The 16,128-nt window shown below is 31.7% G+C and overlaps 2 protein-coding genes across 2 annotated transcripts in view; one reads left to right on the forward strand and one right to left on the reverse strand.

The window, feature by feature from the left end:
* LOC105160684 (S-type anion channel SLAH2) lies at positions 4,607-7,861 on the reverse strand. Its single transcript, XM_011078165.2, has 6 exons — positions 7,623-7,861; positions 6,923-7,115; positions 6,290-6,787; positions 5,423-6,193; positions 5,300-5,331; positions 4,607-5,213 (listed from the first exon to the last, which is right to left on the reverse strand). Exons 2-6 carry the CDS (start codon positions 7,097-7,099, stop codon positions 4,769-4,771), a joined length of 1,923 nt encoding a protein of 640 aa, XP_011076467.1. The 5' UTR covers positions 7,100-7,115; positions 7,623-7,861; the 3' UTR covers positions 4,607-4,768.
* Positions 15,330-16,128, forward strand: part of LOC105160411 (putative cell division cycle ATPase) — a 7,275-nt gene continuing 6,476 nt past the window's right edge. Inside the window, exon 1 of the mRNA XM_011077777.2 lies at positions 15,330-15,869. Coding sequence (XP_011076079.1) covers positions 15,652-15,869 — 218 coding nt within the window. The 5' untranslated portion in view covers positions 15,330-15,651. The remainder of the gene's footprint in view (positions 15,870-16,128) is intronic.

Below are 16,128 nucleotides of genomic sequence, written 5' to 3' on the forward strand. Positions count from 1 at the left end.
TAGGGAAAATAATAATAATAATAATAATAATAATAATAATCCTGGGTCTTCTGTTAATAGTAGTTGGGATTATTAATTTATTATGGATAATTGTAGTTGTGAACATAAATTAATTAAGTGTATAACTCAAGCTGTCTACACAATCAGTGTAATGATGAATGATGATTTTGAGGAGGGACATTTTGCTGGGAACATATAGATTAATACCATTATTATTACAAAAAAAATAGAAAAAAGCCGTTTTCACTTTAGTAATGTTGCATAAAATGATATACAAATGCATAATTATTAATATACTTATATCAAGTTAATCTGCGATCTTGAATTTGCATGCTTGTAACTGAAAGTAGGGATTTTATATCTCTAATAAATGAATTCTTTGATATTCATTTGGATAATTTGATATTACTAATTATTATAAGTCACTAAACATTATAGTATTTAAAAATTATTCAAAAACAATTAAATAATTTGTTATTAAAAATTCATAAATTTTAAATTCCATCGATATAAATATATCCTAACAGTATATTTGTATCCTAAAATCGGTGAATTTGAGTTCCAACAACTTGCATGTGATGTGTGGAGGAGGTAGGGAAAATTATCCACCTCTTGGGATCTTTATAATTACATAATTTTTATTTAAAAAATACAAATATTTTCTAATTATAACGCTTGTCCGACAACAAATCAATTCCTTTAATTTTCTTTATATTTTCATTCAATTTTGTGGTAAACTAACCAAAACTCTTTTTTTTTTAATTATGAATTATAATTTTATATAAATTTTAAATTTTTTTAAAATATTTTTGTGAACTAATATGTCTTATAAATTATTTTACTGTATCCACCCTCATTTTTTCTTTTACATTTTTCTAAATATGTTTTAAAAAAAATTAGCAATTGTGTAATAAGAATTTCTACCTCATCAAACATAATTATTTTTCATTTGAAACAAATATTTATAATTTTTTAAATAATGAGAAAGTACTCATAATTATGTCAAATATCAGTAGAAGTAGTTGCATTCATCTTATATATATATATATATATATATATATATTAATAAAATTCCAAAGAATGAAAAAGAGAAATAATGTGATAATGGATGAGATTTGAGGTGGGACCTTTAAATTAATTATTAGTTGTAATGATATACGAGAAAATAAATAAATAAATAATGTGGGGGCCATAATTAATTGGTAAGGGTATTTCTTGAGAATAACATCACTTTATTAAGGCTGAATTCAATAATTATTTCAGTGTCATTCATCTTTGAACGCCAAAAATGTGAAGAAAAGCTGACCATTTTTTTTAATTTTTTATTAATAGAGCCCATTGGTTAGTACATCATTAATTTGCCTAATCAGATCATTAACAACATAATAAGTTGTAATAAATAAAGAAAATTACATATCAAGATGACCAATTTTTCCTTAATATTAAAAACCATAGTTACAGAAATTATTTTTCAAAAATAAATAAGTAGGGATAATTTGTGTAATGATATTGACATTATTAAGAATTGTAAGTGTATTTTTTTTTTTCAAAAAAAAGGATAGCTTGTATAATGATGTTAATATTTTTAAAGATTGTATGTATAATTTTTCAAAAAATAAGGATGACTTGTGTACTGATGTTGACAGTTTTAAGGAGTATATGTGTAATTTTTTAAAAAGTATAGGTGTTTATATAAATGATGTTGACGTTTTTATTGAGTGTATTTATAATTATCCAAAAAGTATGAATAATTTATGTAAACAAATCATAGGTCAGAAAGCATAAATATAGTTATCGTCTTATTTTTATATCAGTCCCACAATACAGCTAAGTATTATTGAATTCTTTATTTAAAAAAGCATATGATCTATATTAATAACACGAAAGTATTCAAAACGTAAAAGTTTCATACCCAAAATTATTGTTAAAAAATTAAAAACTTTGTATTAAAAAGTTTATTTTTGAAATAAAAATAGCATTATTTAGAGTTGGTCAAAGGAAAATGAGATAGGAAAAAGGAAAAAAGGTGAGATGTTGATGATTTGAGGCATTAGAAGATGAAAAATTAAGGGTATATTGTTAGCATTAAAGCTGCAGGCTTTGTTTCATGGCGGGCACAATTCTTGGACTTGGACCCCTATTTAAAGTTCCTTCTTTTTAACTTTTTCCCAATTGCGCGTGCTCTCTCTCTCTCTTTCTCTCTCTCTTTCATACTACACTGCTTGTTACCACATTTTCTCAACTTTTTTTTTTTTTAATCAAATTAAATTTGGTCGAATTAAATCAATAACAATGTAATATGATATATTTGTTATGTGATTAATTAATTGTCTTTACCTATACACTAATCATACTGTAAATATTTTACACTTGTTATATAATTGGTTTAGATTCGACTGAATTGGAATTTTTCGTTATCCAATACAAATTCATCACTTTTCCAACTTCATGCTTACGCTACTTTCACTTTGCCCCTCGAACTATATTTCTCTTGCGTTTTGCTCCCTTAAACTATGATGTAAAATTGTGTACTATATTTTAAGGGTGTTTGAATGAGTTTTTAAATTTTTTAAAAGATTTGATTTTTTTTAAAAAAAGATGTTAGAATGTTATAAATTATTTTTTAAAAAATAAAGAATTCTCGACTTATTTTCAAGATACTCCCCACTCCTCCAATTTTGATCATATTAATTATAAAATGAACATGTAACCTCTATAATTTAATAATGTTGTTAATTTTATAAATCCATTTTTTTAAAATAATTAAATTACCTATCTCCAATAAATAAAAGGGAAATAAATACATGATGGAACCATAATAATATCCCTGCTTATGTCCATTTTATTTATAATTTTTAAATATGCATTATCAATCACGATATATATATTATATGTATGAAGACTAAATATATCTAAATATGTATAGGGTACGACGAAATTTTGTGTTGTCTATGGACCCTTGTGGCCCATGTATCAGATTATTGGGATTTGTCTAACTATCTTAGTCCAAAAACATGGGTAGAGTAAGCCCAATTAAATTACCAATCTACGGCTAACAAATCAAAAATTGGAATTTGATTCTCAAAATAAAATAAAATGGAATATTACACCTAATAATCATTATTTTCCTTCAATTACCCGAAGAAAAAACTAATAATGAAATCTAATTTTCAATAATTTCTTTAAATTAATTTTTGAGTCCTTTTTCTAAGCCTGATTTTATTTTAAAAAAGAACCTAACAAGGACAAAAAGACATTAGAACTTACAAATTGCATAGATTCTCGTTTACTGTCAATATAAGAGGAGAGTCTGTACTGTATGCCCAACACCATTAACCCATATGAGGGCTTTGGGACACAATCTCATCCGCACAAATGGGGCAAAATAATCTGATGTCTACTTAGATATTATAATTGAAGTTTTGAATGAAATATTATCCACTCTGATTAGAATCAGACGATTTTACCCTCCCATCACATGTTGATAGCAAAATCGAGAAATAAGAGGTACCAAAATAGTGGTGAGGTTAAAAGGTTGTCTTGTTTGTTGGATGTTGGAGAAAAGCTGGTTAACAAAGTATGGGCATTATTTTGTTGGTATATGCTAACATAAGATGGGGGACCAAATTTTATTAGTAGTGAGGATCAAGTTTTGTGTCACAACCATCACCATTTCATTGATATATGCATAGCCACACGCCACTCCAGTTAAATTCCTCTTTGATTTTTCTCTTTCCCATATTTGACAGATTTAAAATTACAATTACATCTTCTTGAATTTATATATAGAATATTTAATCTCTTACAAGTATAAAAATATTACTAAGAGAATGTTGAATAATGGGTAAAAATTTAAATTTATGTATTTATTTATTTTTATTATGATCAATATTTTTTGTCCAAACCCTTAAGGAAAGGAGTCATCTGTAAAAGGGTGTAAGTGTAATTTAAGAAGTTTTTTTAGAGTAATTAATTCCAAAAAAAGTTAATAAAATTTTTTAACCCGAAGACAAAAAACTTGGAAATTATTTGATTATGTTATTGAATACTTTTTACATTAGGCTATATGAAAAAGTGATGAATAATTGAACAACAATTCAAAAAGAAAAATGTAGTAAGATGGTTGGAAAATATAAAAGGACAATATCACATGCAGAGGCAATGAGACAGATTGGGGCAGTACCAAAATCTTGTGATGTAGCTTATGTCGGAAGAATCGAAAGCCAATCAGTTAGCTAAAGGTTTTCGTTATTGTGCTTTACAAGACAGCAGAGACGCACAAATGCTTCCTTGTTCCGTAGTCTTCATCAAACAACTCTTTTTTATTATTTTTTTATTTAAATTTAGAAAATGAAAATGGGCCCCACAACAAATATCAATCGGTTAGATAAATAATTGTGACGATGTTGCATGTCATGCTTAACGTTCTCATTGACATCGTTGGGGACAGGTTTAGATTAGTGAATGGGTTGCAACTAGGGAATTATTGAAGTGTTTTCGAGTATGTTTTTGGTAGTATGAACTGAGTTTAGCCATACTCGAATCAAGTATATAATCGATATATTATACTTGTTATGTAATTAATTAAATGTGGTCGAAATTCTCGTATCCACCGTGAAATCTTAATAATATACACACTCATTTTCCAAAAATTTACACCCTCAAACATATCCACAACCTTTTACCTCATTTTTCACCTTAGAAATCAAGTTCCCAGGAACTCTCGAAACTACACAGAGCTCCTCCCTTGATCAGAGTGGTAAAAACTTCACAAAAACACATCAAATTTACACGGTTCTAGAACGTCATGAGAGTGATGGCGTTCGACATTTTTGTGAAGAGAACCAGACATCTCTTGCTTATTAGAACTATTAGTAGAACCCTCGATGTCTTTGCTATCTGAATTTGAGTACTTAAGGTACTCTTCAACCTTGGTGTCTGAGCTGCCAGACCTCCTGTGGTACCATCTTCGTGTTGTTTTTGGCCTCCTCTTGCTGATTGCAATGGCAATGTCGTTTGGGAATAGGTCCCCGAGAACAAAGGCGTGGATGATGGTCGTCACAAGTAGTGCTGACACTATAAGTGTAGCCACAATGCAGAGGACAATAGTTAGAGTTCTGCTCACTATGCTTGTTGCCACGTCCGAGTACCTGATCGTGGCAATGGCAGCACCCGTCATTGGGAAGGTATAAGCCCACCAAGCCAATGAGAACCTGTATTCACATGGCAATGGAGCAAATTTCAGAAGACAAGTTAAGCTACAATTGCCTGATTTACGTGTAAAGAGATCGATACGTACCTGAAGCCTCGGAAGAAATTAACACGAACAGCCTGTAACGAAGTCAAGCAATGTGGAAACGGATTAGATAAGTTATCAGCAGAATGCCAGAGATTGTTATCTAAGAAAGGTTTGTCAACCAACCAGGGAGAAATAAAGGAACAAGGCGATGAAGTAAGCAATCCGTGATCCATAATCAAATGACCCTTGAATCCTCGCCCAAGCCATCGAGGCAACACTAGGTGCAGCAACAAACAGAAAGAAAACCGGGTGGAGCTCTTTTGGGAGCGTCTCGTTTGTTGGCAGTCGTTGGTAAAGAGTTACAAATAAGACTGTGTAATGAGCCAATCCAACAGCAAAGAAGAAAATAGGTCCTTCTTTTAGCCCCATTGTCGCTCCAAGCAGCGCACCAACAAAATTTCCAACTACCGAGAGGTGGTTTGAGGGATTTGCTACCTTGGAAAGCCTCCGTTGTCCTCCCGACATCCATTGCCCATAGATCTTAAGCTCGAGGCAAAATATTGGGGTCATAAGAATGTACCACAGAGATGCATGCAGAGTTTGAGAAACGGATGGTGGAACTCCGAGAGCCAAGAACAGAAAGGCGATCCAGGGAGCAAAGAAGAAGTTAACACGTATCGGGTGGTAATACTCACGACGAACAGCTTCAAAGTAGAAAATTACTTTGAGAGCATAAATGATAGCCACAATCAAGACGAGAGCAATGGATATTATCCAGAGCACAAGATTGATATCCGGGCTCACGTGGAGGAACTTTGTCGATGCAGAGGATGCCAGAGCTTTCCACATAATGGCTTGGCTGCTAACGCCAAGACAGATACCGAAGGAGGAGATGGGAAAACGCAGAAGGAACGGCCATTTCTTGTCTTCTGGAAGAAGTATTTCTTCTGAAGCCTGTAGGAAAAGTCAATGTTTTGATTAAGTTAGCATCATATATTAGCTTGAGAAACATCAAAGTGCATCATAAAACAAAACTTTATCAACACATACGCGTAACGTATCCAGTTCAGGTCCCTCCAAGGCGTCAAAGTATCTATCCACGGGTAAATTTTCAACTTCTGCACGATGTTGAGGCTGAGGCTCTTGCTCAGATTCTTCACGATGTTTACCCCGCAGATTTGATAGTTGCCTCTCGAGTCTACCTGACCATGTCTTGAAAGAGTCAAATCTTTTATCTTTCAGCTTATCAATCCTGGGATTCCTTACTGGAAGGTTGGAAGAAGTTCCACTAGTGATGGCCTCATTAAGTGCACAACCTTTAGGCATAGGCTGAGAATAAAATTTAGCCCGTTGTGTCTGAAGACTAACAGTAGCAGCAGAATTGGGATTATCATTTTCCAGAACTGTTTCTTCATCTCTAAAGAGAACTCTGTTTGTGTTGTGTAGATGGGCAGCAACAGGAGAAGGTGGCATGCTAATGGAAACAGAATGAGTCCTTTGTGGCTTAGAAAGATCGTTTTCATTCTCCATGGCAGCTGCTTCAATTCCCTGAGACGATTAATTAAGAGAAAGCACCTATCAGTTGTGAGGTACCGTCACACTATTTTTAAATCAAGAACACACAATTAAATAGCAAATTTCCTCTTAGTACTATGTGGAAATAACAAAGGAAATGTAACTTACGAAAATCGAGGTGCTCAAAGGATGAACAAGAGTTGATTTGAGTCGACGGTTCAAATCTTGATGTTCTTCAACACTATCAAAACCAGCCAGCTCATTTGCAGTAATAGCTTTGATCAATGATGGGAGTGCTTCGGAAGAACCTTCCTCTGCCAAATGATTTTGTTTGCTACTCTCCATAACAACTCAGCAGCACCTATAGATGTTTGTCAGATAAGATTTTCAAGAATTTTTTATTAGAAACTTACGCCATAAACAAAAATTGTACATATCTATATTTTTCTATATGTTATTTCCAGAGCATAACAGATAAAGAGAGTTCATCTGTTATCAGAATTTTAAGTTTTAGCTTATGAAGAACTTAAATGGAATTAAAACAACGAACCAACCCTGCAAACAAGTTATATTATTACAAGTTCACACTTAAATTCTCTTCGACCGCATGTTGCATTTCTTCAACTCTGAACCGTTGTAAGAATGTAAAAGCATATGTGCTTGAAAACATACAACTAAACTAATGCAGCCATCCTTAATTAGAACATGAATACCATTTAACTCTATGTATCAGTTAAGGTAGTTCCTCTTAAATTATGAGAGAGCATTCAGCTGAAGAACCTTTGTAGATAAAATAACCACCACAAACTGTACATCCATCAAATAGAAAAATCTAGCTCTTGCATCACAGCAAAATCTTGAAGCTTACCCTGAACTCTATATCTTGCTGATGTCAATTTTTCGGGCTTTGAAGCAGCTAACCAGTTGAAGAAACCCTGAAATCAGAGTTGTTACTCTGGGATGCATGCACTCGAGCAAATGAAAGCAGTATTTATAGACATCATCAAGCAACCAACGCCCTTGGAAGCAGTACGTCAGTCCACCAAATGTGTATAAGAACAGCTGCCATCAATGAAAATGACACACTTACAGCCTGAAAACCATATCATCAAAAAGAAAATGAAAAAACAAATATAGCTGATTAAGTTGAAAAAGGAAATGTTAGGTAAGCAAAGCGGCTGATTTTGAACACTTTGTGTTGGCTATAGTTTCTCATTTATAGGTTTGACCATTTGGCATCAGACAACCATATAATACGCAGGACAACATATAAAACACAATATCTAATTGCCCAATCATGAAAGAAGCATCGGATAAAACATCAACAAATTCAAGATAAGTACGGTACAACGTTCTTACATCTTTATTGGTTTCTGCCAAATGCTTTTACAGACAGTAAAATGCAAAAATAATACTATGCGCCAAAAATAGGTTCATATCATAACACAGTACTACATACATAACATGGAGAAATTTTCTTGCATATAAGTATTTTTAGAAACTATATTAGCTTGTTCGTGTGAAACAGACCAATCAAACAACATTTTTTATTAATGCTGTCTATATGTAGACGGTGCAGGTTCGCTGCAACAGATAAGCATCCAGACTATTCCCTGACAAATGATTAGGTACTAATCAACATACTAATTGTCTTAGGAGATTGGTGCAACAGAATTAAAGATGTCATAAGATGCCAACAAACACATGGATGGCATCAAATTGTTTTCCCTGATATTTTTCCAGCTTCCGGACAATGTCAATAAATAAACATATACGGAGGTAGGAAGTAGGAACATCGCAGAATAAATGACAAAGTTGATAGCATAGTTAAGAGGATCATATGTTGTCAAACCACATTGAAAGCTACATATGAAGTAAGAAATCCACCAAATCCAAATGACATTAACGTCGTGTAATTTTCATATTACCTCACTAAACACACAGCCAAATTCTTTATAAATGAATGAAAAGTGTCATGGCATCTTCCTCCATCGATCCCATTTAAATAGATTTATATCACAATCATCATCAACCACACAGACATTAAGTCGAACATGTGATGCAAAAATCATCCACGCAGATATATATTTTATATGTTCATACATGTGTGTGTGTTGTGTGTGTGCATTTTACATATTATATAGAGACAAAGAGTCCCCACCAACAGCAAAGCTTGAAAAGTTGACTGATGCAAAATATCAAGCAAAACATTTATGTTCAACAATGAATTGAATATTCATTAGAGTCTATCACGCATCATTGACAGGTGAGATGGTCTATGACGGCACATTCTTTTTCTTGAAATTTAAAGAGTGATATAATCTTTGGGGTGGTACCAAACTGCTCCTAGCCTCTCATTTCCCACATTTCATCACCAATATCTTCCACCACTCTCATTTCCTTGTTTGTGCTCAGAATTCCCACAAGAATTAAGTTTTTTCCAGTTGTCATGCAGTCACAATTTTTAAGCAGACGATGAGTTTCAACAATGCAAATGGTTATATGGAATTAAAGTTCAATTCTAGTTTTAAATGGTCCAAATTTCAAGTTTATTGGAAATATAATTATACAATTAAATCCATCGTAATTTCCGACACTCTGCCCATATTATTAGAATTCTTGGCAGAATTAAGGTTTTAATGACTAGATTAAGCCTGAAAACAAGGAGGGTTATCATGTTTTGTTGCTATAATAAGAAGAATTACAAGAAAAGCAAAGCAAAACCAAGACTGCGCACGCGCACCCCATAACATATACAACTGATATTGAGCTGTGAATAAGACCAAGAAGTATCATCCAAGAAACTTCACGCCGCCTCATAAACAAAACTTTCTTTCTTCCATGATAAAATACCTTTGGATTTGCGGTGCTCTCTGCATTCAATGTATGGATAATTGTTTCCTACCTTTTATTTTATTAAAAAAATTAAATATATTTTTAATTCTGTAATTTTTAATTTTGTTTTTTTCCTGATTTTCAATCATTTCTTCGTCATAGTTCACATCTACTGGCAAGTAGGGTGAACTATAACAAAAAAAAATTAAATCATGAATATTTCAAAAATATAAGATCAAAATAATTACTCTGAAAAGTTAAAAGACAATAATTGTGTAAACATTAGCAACTAAAAATAGTAACCTAATTTTAAAAGATAATGTGAGATAAATATATTCTTTTTTGTTGTATGAATGAATTTCGATAAAAAAAATTAAGAGAGAGAGAGGAGAGAGGAGAGAGGAGAGAGGTGTATAAGTAAAAGAGGGGAGAAAGTATAGTGGGAATGTGAGTAAGATTTGATGGGTGGAGCAAACAACTCGACGCATCAGACCTAATACCTAAAACCTGCAATAAGTTTGCACAAAAATTGATGATGGTATCATGCTACTGAAAGCTGAAGTGGAATTCCATTTGTAATGGCTGCAGAATGCTGATGAAACCAAGTTGGGATTTGGAGTTGGAGAAAGTGCGCTTATGCATATGCATGCATGGCTGCTCACCTAAAAGTGCTAATTAATTCTTTAGCTTGTACTTTAAAGGAAAGAAAATTCAGATCTTTGATTTTCTGTTTTCGGTCAGCTGTCTATAATCAAATGAGTGATACGTCCACTAGAATAGGAAAATTAGGTACAAAGAGCTAGTAGCATGGGAGGCCATGGCATGTCACAAGGAAATAAATCAATACAAATAAAATAAGAACCACATTCTCAAATATATATATATATTCAAGATCAGACTTACCAAATTAACTAGACATGGCAAATTATTGAAATAACCCTGACTAATTAATTATAGTTACGTAATAAGAATAAGTGCGGAATAAAGTAGTACTTTACCCTTATAACCACCTCTCATTTCTCGTTTGAAAGATATGTGAAAAACTTGTATTCAACTCTAATGTAAGTGTGTCGAATGGCTCCCCATAAATACAAACTCAATTGATCTTGATATCTGGAACGTCAACATCCAATTTAAGTCACATATTTACATATGATTCATGTTCTAAATAAAGGGTTAACCTTTTGAGATTAGGTTCAACAGCACATCATTTTTTTATCCTTTAAAAACTACATCTACACCTCTTCATAAAAAAAAAAAAAAAAAGGAAAAACAAAAGTTGCACACATTGACACCCGAGGGGTACACTTATAATTTTGAAAATGGTACAAGTGTTTGTGCAATGTATCTTGTAAGGAGCTAAGCTGCCACTCTATGGACTCCTTTAAAAGTGGGCCTATTTTGGAATATCAAGTAAACCCATCACAGCCCAAAGGAAAAGATATTTCAGTCCAAGCCCATTATGTTATGAAGTATTTTTAAGACGTTGAATCCAAGCAGACCCCAATATGTAACGGATCATCCATTTGAAGGTTTGGGCCTCAATCACCATTAACGTATTAATATTATAATATCTTAATTAAATGATACTGAAAAGTTAAATGATATTGAAATATGATTATAATTAATAGAAGATTAAATTTTAAAAATATAAAATATTAGATTTTTTTATATTTCAAAAATCGAATTACTATTTTGGTACTGTTATATAAATAACATAAAAATATAAAATATACATGTGTTAGTTATTGTTAAAAAATATGTACGGATTAATTTAATTATAACTTAAATTATATTAAAAAATTAACTATGCAAAAGTAATTTATGATTTCAAATTACTAATTTTTTATTTACTCGTGCATTTGTTTATATAATTAAATAATTTTATCTATATATATAATCCCAATTGCAAGAAAATAAAAAGAAATAACGTTACCGACTAATATTAAAAATATATCATTACCTACAGCGGATTTCAATTTAAAATAATTAAATATATATATTTATATATTTAATTAATTGGACATGAGCTGGCAAGAGATTTCTATTAGGAAAGTGGGGGAGCGCATTTCTAAACTAAAACCCTGCTTGGTGTGAATCATCGTCATATCAAGAAAAGACGGGGGGTGATTTGGTAAACTCCATAGGGGAGGGTATTTTGAATTTGAGTGAAGATCGCTTTCAAGAAACAGGAAATCTCCGGAATTCCATGAACAATATTCTAATTACAAGTTGAAGTAGAATAATAGCCAAAAATGTTAAAGCCGCTCTGTACATCTCCATAATATCAAATTCCCACCAAAACCTACATCAACCAATTCCTCTTAATCATTCATAATTATAATCTAACAAACAAAATAAATAAATAATTATAAACTGAAATTGTCTGAAATTAGGCCTAATTATATAAACATTTGTCACTGTCACTCTTTATAAAATTACAGATTTAACTGTCGACGGGGTGTTGTGGGGATGTTTGTTTTAGGTTTTCCCATTCAATAGGGGATGCTTTTGTTAATTATAACTACAGTATTAAGTGATGCGTTTGTAATTTTGTAAAATATCAAGGATATTTTATGTAATTAAATCTAACATCAAGAGTGTCAATATAATTTATCAATGATTGCATCTATGCCCCTAAACATATAATTATTTACACAGATCATTCGTGTCTTTTTAAAAAAATTTCATATATACCCATTAGAACGTCAACATCATTTACACAAAATTACTCTTATCTTGTGAAAAATTACACATATACCCATAAAAAAATGTCAACATTATTTACACAAACTACTCTTGCATTTTAAAAAATTACACATCCACCTTTTAAAAATGTCAACAACATTACACAAACTATCTATATTTTTTTGCCATCGAGAATAATTTTTTAACTACATTAAAAAATAAAAAAATGATACGTGTAAATAGATCATAAATCAACAATATAAATATAATTACCCTATAATTTATGCAATAAAAGAGAAAGAAAGAGAAAGGGATACCACACCATCAATGTGATGGGGGTCTCCATATCATGTGGGCTTTACAATTTTTAGAAGGCTGATTTGATATATGCTTTTTCAATCACTGTTTCTCCTTAATTCTAAACCATTATTACTATTATAGAATTTGTCAATATGTCTGCCTCGCTTTTGACCTACCTACTTCTCTAATAATTCAATATTATGAGGGAGTAAATTTACCGTAACACCCCTTGAAGTTGGGCCAAATTATACAAACACCTCCTGTGTTTTATATTTGAATAAGGGGTGTTTGTGTAAGTTTTACATTTGAATAAAGGTGTAGTTGTAATTACAACCATAGCCTTAGGATGTGTAGCTGTGATTTTGCAAAAAGTAGGGAGTATTTGTGTATTTTAATTTAACCTCAAGTGGTGCTAATTTAATTTACCTAAATTTTACTAATAAATTAATCTATTATTAGATGAAAATAAACATCAAAATTACTAATATTAGTTTTTTAAATCACAAAACAAATTATGTATAATTAATTACACCAAATTTTAAAGAAAAATTATGTAATTATCCCAATTTATTTTGGCATATACTCTTTTCAGCATCTTTCCTGAACTTTTGCAATGAAAGATCCATTAATATTTGATAGATAAAAGCAGGAACATACACTTGGTGTCAGTGGAAGATCTCTTTCATGTCAAATCTTTCGAGATCCACACAAAGTTCTAAACAAATTATAATTATTTCTTTATAATTAAAAAGCAATTTCAGTGTCATTCGAAAGAAAAAGGAAAAAAAGAAGGTTATGGGGCCTTTCTAAAAGTTTCCACTTTACAATAATATTAATTTAATTGCTTGCAGACATTATCAATTACGATGATTACATTTTTCGTTATACTAAGATTCGTAAAGTTCAATGCTCAATTAATTATTACATGACCCCCTTGTTTATAGGAAATGCTGAAGTGGACATAAAATTAGAAGGGAACGTGTATCTTTTTATTTATGTCAGCATTTTTTTTTTCCAAATTTAAGAAAAATAGTACAATTTTAAAAGAAGAATTATCGAAAAAATGCAAGTATAATTTTAAATTTTTTTTAAAAAATATAATTTTATATTTAAAAAAAAAGGTAAACTTAATAACTCTTTATTTTTTCATAATCGTGAGAATTTAAAAGCTCATATTAATTAAAAGAAAAAAGAAAAAAATTTTCGAATACACCCTACTACTAATTACTCCCCAATTAAAAATAAATAAATACTTTTTTATTTTTATTTTTGTGGGTGCAGTATCTTTTTCTTAGTTGGAAGAATGACACATGTAAGAAAGTTGGGAAAAGGGAAAGTGGCTGTTTGCGTGTAACCCACAAATCATAGTGAGGCTGATGTGGAAAGTGTGGGATCATCATCACCATTCATTTCTCAAAGGACACTCATCACCACCATTCATTCTTTTTATTTATTTTTTAATTAATTAAGAGAGGTTGCAATTTGTTATTTGGATTATTAGGCTATTATATATATGTATATGAAACATGAGGCATGACGAGCCCACATTACTCAAATACAACCCACCTTTTATTGCTCTTGCTACATTTATTTCACCAAATCATGTGCGTCTACAATGCAATTATAAATAGGGTTCAATTACATTAATACCCCCAAAATTATATTTAAATTGAGATGGTAATTGTAGTTATAAGACATTTTGACTTGTTTGGGAAAGAGAAAAAGGGTTAAAAGACACAAGTTAGTGGTAATTGGGTTTGGGAAAGAGATCTCCACATGCTAAGAAACAAAGAGGCAATGCATAGATCCCCCACTCACCCATCATAAAAAGCATTCTCAAATGGAAGAAGAATGCCTTTTTATTCTTGTGGGCCCTGTCACCCAGTTTACGTACTTAGTTTATTATTCAACTTTAGCAGCCCAAGGAAAGGTCAGTTTTTGGATGGCTGTTTTCTTATTTTATTGCACATAAAGCAAATTAGGCATCAATAATTGGTCCAAAGCCTCTATTTTTTTCTTTTATTTTAATTTTTATCCAACTAAAAATCTTTAGTAACATAAATAAAAGAGCCTCCTCATTTCACAAAAAGCGAAAGACAAATAAAATGACTTTAATCTTTTTTCTTTTTTATTATTATTTTACAAGGGTAAATTGTAAGTAGCCTTTTAGTTTTACACAGCCGCCTCTACTTTTCTGTTGTTGCAAATCGAAGTAGGCAACAACGTGGAAAGCTTTAGTATAATAATCATCATCACCAAAAAGTGAACACGTGCGATGTAACCTTTTTGGACCATCTTAAAATTAATTTTAATTTATTTTATTACCCAATTATTCCATAATACAAACTAAATAAACTAATATTATAAACAATCACCGTTGAATTGCACAGCTAATGATTATGAATAATTTCTTTAATTTGTGTATTTTTTATAATTTATATAAACCTAAATATTTTTTTGTAATTAGATAAAGAAAAGTATCTTAAAAATATACAAATAAATTAAATAATACAAGTGCTGGAGATAGGAAAGAAAATATATAACCAATAAAAATGATTTACGAGAATTAATAAAAAAAAGAGTTGAAAATCAATTAAGAAATAGATTTATCAGATTATTCTTTTTTTAGGAATAAAGGTAGTAGAATTGAATTTCCTAAATTGTTGGAGCTTTTGGTAAATAGTAATAAGTCAAAAGGTCAAGAGGAGTATATATCTTTCCTTTTCTTCTCCCACTCTCTCTCTCTAATTCATGGCGCCCTGCCCGCTTATATATAGCGCCCACCAGCAGACCACCCCCCACCCCATCAGCTGCTCCTCTCGCGTTTCCTGTCATCGAATATTTTCCCTTTTTGAACCATAAAAGGAATCGACCAACGTCTCATTCGGAGATTCTCATTTCCTGTCCAGGAAAATCTCATCCTTTAGTTTGAAACTATATATCAACAATTAATCATCTCTCCCCCTCTCTGTTTCCTCACATTTCCGTGCAGATCTTTGCTAAAATTGGTGGCGTATAGGTACACATATGAACGTATAAGAATTTTGTGGTGTGTTGTGCGTGATGATGAGGTGATGGAACAGAAGCACGTGTTGTTGTCGGCATTGAGCGTAGGGGTAGGCGTCGGCCTTGGTCTGGTGTCCGGTTCGGCCGTCGGAAGATGGACTGGAGGTTCGAGCTCCGCGGTGAGGGAAGGCATCTCCGCCGAAGAAATTGAGCTGGAGCTTCTTAAATTGGTTTCTGATGGAAAGGAGAGCAAGGTTACGTTTGAGGATTTTCCTTACTATCTCAGGTGAGTTTAGAGAAAGGAAGGAAAACGAAGCCGGATCTTAAGTGATTTTTCTCAAGCCTTTTCAACATTATTAATTTTATTTTGTATTTCTCTTCTGTTCTGTGTTTGCTGGCATATATACTTTTTGTTGGTAGGAAGTATGCTGGACCAGTTTTGTCTTTGACGTGAAATGGTTACAATTTGCTGAATATTTCCCCAGAAGGAAAGGGAATAAAGTGACAAATAACTAGCATCACAAAAAAAAAAAAAAAAAAAAGGG

Source organism: Sesamum indicum, linkage group LG4 (assembly GCF_000512975.1).
Source record: "Sesamum indicum cultivar Zhongzhi No. 13 linkage group LG4, S_indicum_v1.0, whole genome shotgun sequence".
Lineage (NCBI taxonomy): Eukaryota > Viridiplantae > Streptophyta > Magnoliopsida > Lamiales > Pedaliaceae > Sesamum > Sesamum indicum.

Excerpts from the sequence above, each read along its gene's own strand:
- LOC105160684 (XM_011078165.2), bottom strand. The coding sequence starts at position 7,099 with ATGGAGAGTAGCAAACAAAATCATTTGGCAGAGGAAGGTTCTTCCGAA. Across the intron at positions 6,788-6,922 it reads CTTTGAGCACCTCGATTTTC|GGAATTGAAGCAGCTGCCAT; the intron begins GTAAGTTACATT and ends TAATCGTCTCAG. Across the intron at positions 6,194-6,289 it reads CTGAACTGGATACGTTACGC|GCTTCAGAAGAAATACTTCT; the intron begins GTATGTGTTGAT and ends CTTTTCCTACAG.